At 39.7% G+C, this 12,393-nt stretch overlaps 1 protein-coding gene across 2 annotated transcripts in view; it reads right to left on the bottom strand.

Moving 5' to 3' along the window:
• The window catches only part of dus2 (dihydrouridine synthase 2), a 112,653-nt gene that overhangs the window by 26,574 nt on the left and 73,686 nt on the right, over positions 1-12,393 (bottom strand). For both annotated transcript variants that reach the window (NM_001016230.2, XM_012961074.3), the window contains 1 exon segment: positions 2,701-2,822. In NM_001016230.2, the coding sequence (NP_001016230.1) occupies positions 2,701-2,822 (122 nt within the window).

Below are 12,393 nucleotides of genomic sequence, written 5' to 3'. Positions count from 1 at the left end.
GCTACTAATTCTTGTGCATGATGGCTCATCAAAGTACTGTAGAAAGGATGCAAGTAGATAAAAGTGATATGGTATGTTTGCCCTTAAACATCTGCATCTCAGTTTATACTAAAAGCTTGAAACAAAATAAGCACAGCAGTGTGAACTGGGTTATATCTACAAAGTAACAGATTTTTTTTTTTCACATAGTGTTGGAAGTCACTTGACTACTCTTATTACAGTGTTGCAGTTACAGTCGCCCTGGTAATTTATGATATAATAATATAGTCAGATGACTACAATACACTACATCCACCCAGCTGGCATGCCATTTAACCTCCAAAAGCTCTAAATCAGCCCTTAGATTACATACTGCTTTGTGTTTAAAACGACCACTGGTAACAAACTAGGGATGCACCCAATTTATTATTTCTGGGTTTGTCCAAACCCCGAATCCTAATTCGCATATGGCAATTAGGCCAAGTAACGGTTAAACAGAAGTATGTGATTTTAAGGATTTGTATTTGGTTCGCCTGAAACCTGCTGAAAAAGACAGAACCTTTGCTGGATCACAAACTGTTATAGGGATGCACCAAATCCAGGATTCAAACACATACATTGTCAGTAGCTACATAAGCTGCTGTTCCTTGGTCTGTGCTTCTTGGAGAACTGTACAAAAGTACAAACTGTACACTCTAACCATCAAGAGGGTCATCAAAAATGGATTAAAGAACTACACAAGCCATTCCTGTCTGGTTACCTGGACATGTAAAATATCTCAAGGCATGCTTTAGGAGAAATAATAAAGTTTTCCTTGTCTGAAATTGTTTTTCAGTGTGTGCTGGTAGGTTTGTGAGAGAGTTGACTCTCTGCAGAGCTGCAACAGAATTTAATTTTACTTTAGTTATAATTTTTGATAAAGCGATTGTAATTGCAGGGTTTGACATTCAGCTTATGTTCACAAAATCCTTGGATATCCAAAGAATATGGTAAAAAAATGTGCTAGATAAATGCAAAATTTTCAATATTTTCAACTGACTTTCAGACGTGTCATAAAAACAGCAAAATTTAGGAAAGATTTGAAGTTTGGTAGTTTAGAGCAGAAAGATATAGTTTCCCATTCTAAATTTGCCAGAACATTTACTTTTTAAAAAATATATGGTTTTCGAGGGTCTTATAACACACAATAGGCAAGAATGGCACTTTGTTTGCAGAAGCTGAATTGCCCACCGAGAAAATTCATATCCATTTTTATTTTAGGCCTCCTACATACAACATACATTAGTAAATTATGCATTTTTGCATTAAAATGTTCAGTAGATCCCTGTTGTGCGGATTTAGGGTTCTAATCTTAATATTAATTAAGTTTTCATAGCCCAAACAACAGCATGGCCCAAACAGAGCCAGGCCAAACAGGAAACCATATATTTTTTGTTAAGTACACTTTCTGGCGAATCCAAAGTGGTTAAATAAGTCTTTATACTCCTTATTAGCAAACACAAAAGCTTTTCTGAACTTAGTTTTGTAAAAATGTAGGAAAATTCTGAAAAATCACCGCAACACTTTGCAACTTCTTATCTCCCATATATAATTAGGTATGAAGAAAAGATCTTTCTAAAAATCTGACTGAGCTGGAGCTGTTTTGCAAAGAAGAATGGGCAAGGATTTCAGTCTCTAGATGTGCAAAGCTGGTACAGACATACCCTAAAAGACTGGCAGCTGTAATTGCAGCAAAATGTGGTTCTACAAAGTATTGACTCAGGGGGCTGAATAATTACGCACACCCCACTTTGCAGTTATTTATTTGTAAAAAATGTTTGGAATCATGTATGATTTTCCTTCCACTTCTCACGTGTACACCACTTTGTATTGGTCTTTGACGTGGAATTCCAATAAAATTGATTCATGTTTGTGGCTGTAATGTGACAAAATGTGGAAAAGTTCAAGGGGGCCGAATACTTTTGCAAGCCACTGTATGTAACCTGTGCCATTTAGCCCTATTTTAATACGAATAGCTACCCCCAGCACAATATGTACAAATATATATTAATTAATTGTATCTGTTCTATTAAGGGAGACCCAGGCTAACCTACAGCCCATTCTAGAATTATCTGGTTGCCACATGTAAAATATAATTATTATTATATTTATAACACCTAGGGCCAGATTCATGATATCACGAGTTTGAATCCGGAATGGGATAAATTCGGATTGGATACGATAATATCTTAAGATCGCAAATATCACGAAAATGCTTACGAAAAAATCGTGTAAGTCATGATAATATCGTATTGGAGATCTGAAATACTGTGAACTGTAAACAGCAGGAAAACCTTTTCGACTTTGATCCTTCTGTGCGTGATTTTGGAAGCCTCCCATAGGAATCAATGGCACTCTGCAGCTCCAACCTGGCCCAAGGAAAGTCCCGATAACAAAGCCTGAATGAATCCGAAACTTTCGTACTCGGCGCGACAATACGATTTTATTGCACACATTTTGTCGCAAAGTACGAAAAAGTCGCCGAAAATACGCACAGAGCGTTCGTGGATTAGTAAATGTGGCCCCTAGTGTCTATTCTAATCCATCCCCAGCCATATGGTAGTTGATGGACATCTATTTACAACCCAATTAATTTAGCATATCCTTTGATATTATGTATATTCCTGGAACCAACTATTATATTATTATAATATTATTTTTTTTTTTGACAAAAAAACTCACCAGATCTCAAGTGTTGACTGGGCAGCATGAAGGCGCTTTCCTAGGGGGGACTCCAACTGGTCTCGCAGCATCTGACAGAGGCAGTATTTAGTATTTGTATAGTGGTTATCATATTGCACAGCCTGTTGGAAAATAAGAAATAATCATCGATGGCATCTTTTAGACAGAATCTATGTGGATAGAAACAAAAAATAAAACCTGCAACTACTCATCAAAACACAATACAGGTCTACTGAAATTGCTGAAAAATGGTCCAGAAAAGTGGAGAAGAGGCTTTAACACATTGCCTGCCAAGCATGTATTCTATAAGTACTGGCAGACAAAGGCTCTAACTGCCAAGAACATGTATAATATATTCTTTACAGTTTCCCTCTGCTTCGGCAGTTTCTCCAAGCAGCAGATATGATGGGATAGCGTGCCTGCTGCTTGGTATGCTCTTTCCACTGCCCGGCGACGCCCACTCACTTCCTATTTCACAATACTCTGTATAAAGATGGATATTTACCTGATCCCAATGACCCCAAGAAATTTCCTAAGCCCTCTCGGCTACAAAACCGTTCTATGACAATTTTTGTTACACACATTTTGCTATAGTTAGTTTTTAACTGTTTTCTGAAGAGCAGGCACTGAAAGACCATATCTCCAGGCAGAATTCTTCATTAAAAGGAGAAGTATTGTATTTGATCCGGAGCAAACAACCACTGCTGATATAAAATCTCTTATACTTTATTCAGATATCTTTAAAATCATGGTGTGCACTTCCAGGCAGAAAAAGAGACCACACGCCTGACGCGTTTCGTGGTATCCCACCACTTTCTCAAAAGCTTTTGAGAAAGTGGTGGGATACCACGAAACGCGTCAGGCGTGTGGTCTCTTTTTCTGCCTGGAAGTGCACACCATGATTTTAAAGATATCTGAATAAAGTATAAGAGATTTTATATCAGCAGTGGTTGTTTGCTCCGGATCAAATACAATACTTCGTATAGTCTGCTGCCGTCTGGGTTCCGGCGTGACGTGAGCACACACTGTTATCCGGTAAGTGCTCCCGTGATTTTGAATGTAAATTAAAAGGAGAAGGAAAGGTTAAAACTAAGTAAACTAAGTGAGCTTTATCAGAAAGGTCTATGTAAATACAACCTCAGGGCTCTGGCACACGGGGAGATTAGTCGCCCGCGACAAATCTCCCCGAAATGCCATCCGACCGGCGAAAATGTAAATCGCTGGTGGGATGGCATACGCGGCGACGCGATTTCAGTGAAATCGCGGAAGTTTCCTCTCAATACAATTAATTTTTTACTCTTTTTTTTATGAAAAAAAGAAAAACTTAAAAAAAAACATATATATCTAAAATATAAACTGATATGGGACACCACCCCAAGGATGACTTTCCAAAATGTTCTTATATAAAATACTGAGAAGACTGCTTCCATAAAAAGCAAAGTAACAAAACCTGGTTGAGAATCTGGGTAAAAACGAAAAAATTGTATAGTCTGTGTAAGTCCTAACTCCATGTCTAATGATGAAATATGGCCCATCTGGGAATACAATTATTCTATGAATTTAGAGGTGGTCCAAGGATGAGAATTTATATTGATGACTGAATAGCCACTGACCGTATATTCCCATTAACTATGCGCGTGATTTAACTGAGACAGAGAGGGTACAAATACTTTGATCACAGAAACCCTTTCTGTTGGTGGTTTTAGATGTTTAAATACTTTATTAGATTGTTTTTCCTTATTAAGTTCTTTTTATTTTGTTGTGCCTGTTTTGTTAATCAGCAAGACGATGACTGCATTTGTTGCTTTGTATTTCTTAGACGTGAAAAATTAAAAAACAAAACTGTAAAAAAATACCCTCCATAAAGACAAACCATAAGTTGAACAATGAAATGTAAACCATATATTGAGCAAAATATAAGTAGCAGGGAAATGTATCAGTGCCTAAAAGGGAAGCAATTCTGACATTGATGGTAATAAAGACATTATAATTAACAGTGCTATTAAGGGTGGTACCTTGATTACAGTTATAAAAACAAGCTTCTCTCCCAGCTGCCCTTAAGGAGTTAAAATTTGCCTTTTTAAAATTCAGTGTCTTTGCTGCCCTAGTGTAAATTTTTTTCCTGCACCAAACATCAAATGAAATAACATTATGGTCACTATCACCCAGGGGTTCAACCACTTCCACATTTGCTATACGTTCTAGGTCATTAGAAATCACTAGATCCAGTATAGCATGGTTCCTGGTTGGCTCCTCAACAACCTGTGACATAAAGTTGTCATGCAGCAAGTTTATAAACTTTTTCCCATTTATTGTCCTGGCAGTACTATCAGTATCAGGATAATTAAAATCCCCCATTATTATCACTTGCCCCAAACTAACAGCATTTTCTATTTGCAAAAGGAGCTGAGCCTCCTCCTCCTCACTTACATTAGGGGGTCTATAGCATACCCCTACAATTAATTTGGTAGATTCTTTACTATCTGTGAGAAGCTCAATCCATAAGGATTCAGCTCCCTCTGTTACCCCCATCACTTCCTCTTTAATATTTGCTTTTAATTTCTGCTTAACGAACAGACACGATCCTCCTCCTTCTATTGCCCCTGTCCCTCCGAAACAATGTATAACCCCCAATATTAACTGCCCAGTCATGCGACTCGTTCAACCAAGTTTCAGCAATGCCAATCACGTCATATTTTCGCTCCAAAGCCAGTACCTCCAGCTCTCCCATTTTACCAGTCAGACTCCTTGCATTGGTAAACATACATTTAATACTGGTACCAGCATGAGAATGATGCATAAACAACTTATGGTCGCATAAACAATACTGCTCCAGAAAGCTACATACTTTAGATTTCAAGGCCAAAAATTCCACTAACAGAAGGTTTATCCCAGAAAATTATACATTTTTAGAGAAATAACAGATTCTGGGGAATCCAGAATAGGTAGATCTGCCTGTCTACTCTAAACTACCAAGTTGCAATACTTTCCTAAAGTTATTGGTTTTTATCAAAATTTGTGAAATTTCTTAAAAATCGCTTCAAAGCTTCCAGTCTATAGTATCTTATCTCCCACATATCATTCATTAGGTACCAAGAGAAAACACGCTAAATATGAACGCCTGGGGTCCACTGAACAGTTTGATGCCCAATATGTATAGGTGCACTAAGTATGTGGAATGTATAGGCCCCAATGTGAACAGACTCCCATATGATCTGTCATTTCAGCATCTGCAAAATCAACACATTTACATCATTTTGTGTGGGATAACGCTAGTAAAAAGTACGCTCACCCCAGAAAGTCATATATTTTTGGAAAGTACACATTTCCCGAAATCTAAAATGGGTACCCATATCTTTCTACTCCAAATTACCAAGCCGCAAAGGTTTCCTAAGTTTGCCGATTTTTATGACATTTCCAAAAATCACCTCAAAACTTCCAATATGCAGCATCTTATTTTCTAAAGGTCATTAGGTACCAAGATAAAACACCCTAAATATGAACCCCAGAGGTCTACTGGGCAGTTTGATGCCCACTGTACATAGTAACATAGTAACATAGTAACATAGTAAGTTGGGTTGAAAAAAGACATACGTCCATCAAGTTCAACCATAATGCCTATACCTAACCTGCCTAACTACAAGTTGATCCAGAGGAAGGCAAAAAACCCCATCTGAAGCCTCTCTAATTTGCCTCAGAGGGGAAAAAATTCCTTCCTGACTCCAAGATGGCAATCGGACCAGTCCCTGTATCAACTTGTACTAAGAGCTATCTCCCATAACCGTGTATTCCCTCACTTGCTAAGAATCCATCCAGCCCCTTCTTAAAGCTATATAATGTATCAGCCAGTACGACTGATTCGGGGAGGGAATTCCACAACTTCACAGCTCTCACTGTAAAAAATCCTTTCCGAATATTTAAATGGAACCTCCCTTCTTCTAAAGGGAGTGGGTGCCCTCGTGTCCGTTGGAAGGACCTACTGGTAAATAAAACATTAGAGAGGTTATTATATGATCCCTTTATATATTTATACATAGTTATCATGTCACCTCTTAAGCGCCTCTTCTCCAGTGTAAACAGACCCAACTTGGCCAGTCTTTCTTCATAACCGAGACTTTCCATACCCTTTACCAGCTTAGTTGCCCTTCTCTGGACCCTCTCTAGCTCAATAATGTCCCGTTTGAGCACTGGAGACCAAAACTGAACAGCATATTCTAGATGGGGCCTTACCAGTGCTCTGTAAAGGGGAAGAATAACCCCCTCCTCCCGTGAATCTATACCCCTTTTAATACAGCTCAGAACCTTGTTTGCCCTTGCAGCTGCTGCCTGGCATTGCTTGCTACAGCCAAGTTTATTATCTACAAGGACTCCAAGATCCTTCTCCATTATGGATTTGCCTAGTGCAGTCCCATTAAGGTTATACGGGGCTTGCATATTTTTACATCCCAGGTGCATGACCTTACATTTATCCACATTAAATCTCATCTGCCACTTAGCTGCCCAGATTGCCAGTTGGTCAAGATCCTGCTGCAGGGATGTCACATCCTGGATAGAATTGACTGGTCTGCAGAGTTTTGTGTCATCTGCAAACACTGATACATTACTCATAATACCCTCCCCTAAGTCATTTATGAACAAATTAAACAAAAGTGGACCCAGTACAGAACCCTGAGGGACCCCACTGAGAACCTTACTCCAAGTAGAGAATGTGCCATTAACAACCACCCTCTGTACCCGATCCTGTAGCCAGTTTTCTATCCATGTGCAAACGACTTCACTAAGACCAATAGACCTTAGCTTAGAAAGCAGTCGTTTGTGGGGAACGGTATCAAATGCTTTGGCAAAATCCAAATAGATTATATCTACTGCATCCCCACTGTCCAGCTTCTTACTTACCTCATCATAAAAAGCAATTAAATTGGTCTGTCATATAGACATAGGTCTATCAAAGCACATGGCACTTAGAGAACGCAAAATATACCTTGTGCACACTAATTTCATGGCTTACCTTTACCTAATTCATAACCACATGGCAGTTTTATGTGGGATAGAAACTGCAGAAATGTAGGGTGACCCCTGAAAACCATATATTTTTGGAAAGTACACATTCTGACAAATCCAACATGGGTAAAGAGTCCTTTCTACACCAAAGAACCAATCTGCAAAGCTTTCCTAAAATTAGTGGTTTCTATGACATATTAGAAAATCGCCTAAAAATGTTGAAATTTGCCACATTTATCTCACACAATTTCTTGCATACAAAGGCAAATCACCCCAAATATGAACACCAGGGGTCTACTGAACAGTTTGCTGCCATATATGCATAGATTTACCAAAAACTATGTGGCGTACAGGGGCACCCAAATAAAAATAGTGCATATGAATTTTCAAAAATGACGCTCCTGCTCGTGCAGTTTTTGCACCCAGTATGTGTATTATGTGCCATAAGACCCCCTAACAGTATGGAGACCCTAGAAAACCATATATTTTCCAAAAATACACATTCTGACAAAACAAAAATGGGTCAATACATCTTTCTACTGCAAACTACAAAGCTATGCTAAACAGAACGGCTTTTATAACATTTCTGAAAATCGTCACAAAGCTTGAATTTTGCCCCATTATGTACCCCACATTTCATAACGTACCAACATAAAACACTCTAAATATGAACGGGAGGGGTCTACTGAACAGTTTGATGCCCTATATGCATAGATTTACCGAACTATGTGGTGTACAGAGGAAGCCAAATTGAAATACAGCAGAGAAAAATTTCCATGTGCAAAGACAAGTAACAAAGAACAATGTGAAATGCAATAAAATTGCTAAAATCCCCCCCCCCCCAAAAAAAACTAAAATCAATGTTTTTTTTCCCTAGTGATATCTGCAATCAGAATCACAGTTTGAGTATTTTGGCTTGGGCAAATAAGTTTTACTGACAAAATCAAGGGAACAACAACTATGCATAACTGAAAATGCAACAGAATGGCTAAAAATGCAATAAAATGACTAAAAATGCACCAAAATCACAAAAATGTAAGAAAAACACCAAAATACCAGAATACGCTATCCGCAATGGCAATAAAACATTTTTTTTGAAGCAAGAAAAAAAACCGATGCAATAAAATTTTTTTTTACAAAATTACATAAGTGTGTAAGTGTGTGAGTACACATGGCAAAATGTGTTTTGTGTGTGTGTGTGTGAGTGTGCAAGTAAATGTGAGTGCTGTAAGTGCTGTGAATGTGTGAAACTCCCCAACACCCCCCCCCCCCAAAATGTAAGAGTGTGTGTATAAGTGTAAGTATATAGAGGGGATTATAGGCAGATAGGGGGTGTTCTTTTTTCCCATAAAAACAATCAACGCACCAGAGGTCACCCCTTTAGATTAGAGGAACGGAGCTTCCATTTGAAGCAGCGTAGGTGGTTTTTCACGGTGAGGAGAGTGAGGTTGTGGAATGCCCTTCCTTGAGATGTGGTAATGGCAGATTCTGTTAATGCCTTTAAGAGGGGCCTGGATGAGTTCTTGAACAATCAGAATATCCAAGGCTATTGTGATACTAATATCTACAGTAAATATTAGTGGTTATATATACCGTATTTTCCGGCGTATAAGACGACTGGGTGTATAAGACGACCCCCAACTTTTCCAGTTAAAATATAGAGTTTGGAATATACTCGCCGTATAAGACTACCCCTCTTCCAACGCACACCAAAGGCCAGGCGACTGGCTGGTTGTTGTATACAACTGCTTTGATTGGTTAGAGTGGTCACACAGGACATTGGTAGCCAAGGCCCCCTAAAACATTGGTAACCAGGGCCCCCTAAAACATTGGTAACCAGGGCACCCCTAAAAAATACATCATGCAGGTAGGCAGTTGTGAGTGTACATGGAGCATAAACGAATCAGAATGTCACTTCTCTGTTGCAGCCATAAAGAAACAAATCATTGCCTGTGAATAGTGCTTGGCTAAAGTTGCCCTTTAGCAATGTACATAGTCTGAACCAGTTGTACTACACCCCTGCCCCACAGGCATTTTGAGGGGATTATTTTACTTTTGAAAAACAGCAGTAAAAGCAATAATACACCAGCATAAAACAGGGCTAACCCTTTAAATACAGTCTGCTTTAGCAATTAGCTTTAAATTAGATCACTATGGCCCCTTGATAAAGCAAAACAGCAGCCATTCCATTTAAACGTAAATTTTTTTACAGATCTATATCTTCTATGGAGGCCACACTAATTGGGCACTTATTTGTATATTAGATTACAGCTGAATTTATTGTTTGTGCTCTGGTGTAACAGCGCAGCAGACTTTCTCCAGCTTCCCCCCAAGCAACTTCCTCCAGCTTCCCCCCAAGCAACTTCCTCCAGCTTCCCCCCCAGCAACTTCCTCCAGCTTCCCCCCCAGCAACTTCCTCCAGCTCCCCTCAGCTTCCCCCATCCTAGCTACATCCTAGCTACCTCCTGCGGCTCCCCTGCGGCTTCCCTGCCAGCGACCTCCTCCGTCTGCGTCTTCCTGATTGTGCCGGCTCACCGCAGCTTCTAAACATTTTAAAAGGTTGCGCCCCGTGCGTGCGTACGTACGTACGTACGCACAGGGCGCAACCAATCAAATTTTCCGCTGGCCACCAATGACGGCGGCCTTGGCCCTGGCCGGCACAATCAGGAAGAGGCAGACGGAGGAGGTCGCTGGCAGGGGGCCGCAGGGGAGTACCCGGCGTATAAGACGACCCCCGACTTTGGCACAGATATTTTGGGGTAAAAAAGTCGTCTTATACACCGGAAAATACGGTATATAATTTAGGTATGTGAGTGTATATATTGGTAGGTGTGGGTTGTGTGTGCGTTTACTTGGATGGGTTGAACTTGATGGACTCTGGTCTTTTTTTAACCCTATGTAACTATGTGTCTGGCTTTTCCCTTGGGGCCCCTGGGCGATCGTGCCCCAGGGGGCCACTATTTACCCCCCTCTGCTCATTCTCAAGGGGTTCTTTACCTTGTACTCTTTCTCTGCACTCAGATTAAGCGATAAGATAAAGAAAACATAGCTCCTACGTGCTTGGCGCTTAACATCTTTTTATGCCAGTACGTAGGAGCAATGTCGTTGCCAGGGAAAGGATTAAAGAAGGTGGTCTCCTGATGGAACCTACTCACACACTAAGGGGATGACATAAGGTGTTAGAAGAGTCATTATCCTTACTGAATAATAGTAGGACTTATCATTACTATTCAAATATGCTGGGATGATTTTAATTTAACTTTAATTTAATTAGTGTGAGGTAAATTGATGTGAGAAAATATGCAATCCTTGTTCCTTTAGGAATGGTACAGTTTAACAAATGGAACAAAATAGGACAAATTGTGCTAATAAAATCAGAAGAGCTCAAGGTTGTCTAGTGATAGCCTTTGGGGTATCAGAGATTTTATTAACTGCAAGCAGGGTCACAGCAGCTCATACTAGGTCACTTAACTAAACTATGTTTTGCCCTCAACCCTGCTCCCAAGCCACCTGCACACATTATTTTCCAGTCTCCCATCCCATTGCCCATCACCACAACAGAATCTGTCCTTCACATGCTACTGGTAGAAGCTAGCCAGTGGCACATTGAGGGAGAACACAAGAGCAGACCTGCAATAGCCCAGCAGAATCTACCTCCTTCCATTAAAGGAGAAGGAAAGGTAAAAACTAAGTAAGCTTTACCAGAAAGGCCTATGTAAATACAGCCACAAGCACTCACAGAAAAGCTGCACTGAGTCCTCTATCAAAAGAAACACAGGATTTCTTGTCTCCTTTTGTGTATACATGTATTTTGGTATCTGACTTCCTCTCTCAGAAAATCCTTCATTCCCGGGCCGGAGTCTGTGCAGCTCTCTCCTGCCTCCCTTCTCCTGTTCCCCCCTCCCATAAGAATGTGTGATCTATGCTACAACAGTTAGAGCTGCAGCAGGAAGCTACAGAGACCAAGCTAAAATGGCAGCTGCTATCGCTTTCTGCAGAATAAATATAGTGTTCTAGCTTGCACTAATGTGGCTAATCTATTGGCAGTAAAATGCCAAAATGACCTTCTTTCTTCTTTAAACTGGCACTTACATGAAAAAGCTGTGTGCACAAAGCAGGCTCAGTAGCACTCCAACTGTTATCCACATAACAGAAAAGGGAAAAAAAATGAATAGGAATAAAGTCCTCCATAACAAAACTCCTTTTTTTTTTAATTGATATCACTTTGTTGGTCTTATACATTCCTTGAAAATAGAGGACACAACACTGTTACCTATTTAACTTTCAGTGTTCTCATTAAAGTGATACTGACACAAAAAAATGACTTTTCAAATTATGAATCTACATAAAAAGTTAGCTATAGGTCATGCTGATCTTTTTTCACTGTTAGGGCTGGTTTTGTATGCAATTGTTGCTAGAAGTTCCTAAACCTGACTGTTTTGCCAACCTGACTGTCCCTTCTCAGTCTGTCAGTTATAGCTTCTAATGCTAACGTCGTACTGCTGCACAAATGTGGCAGCCCCCTTATAGACGAACATGAGGGATCAGATAAGGAATGGAAAAGCATCAGCAAATACTTTTATGGCAAAATCATAAAGCTCATGCAAATATAATGTTATGATAGATGTAAAAAAGGTTTAATTTCTGGTGTCAGTATCTTTTTAACACTAGCCAATTAAGGGTAAATGCGCC

Source organism: Xenopus tropicalis, chromosome 4, assembly GCF_000004195.4.
Source record: "Xenopus tropicalis strain Nigerian chromosome 4, UCB_Xtro_10.0, whole genome shotgun sequence".
Classification (NCBI taxonomy): domain Eukaryota; kingdom Metazoa; phylum Chordata; class Amphibia; order Anura; family Pipidae; genus Xenopus; species Xenopus tropicalis.
This window is presented reverse-complemented; position numbering and strand designations above follow the sequence as displayed.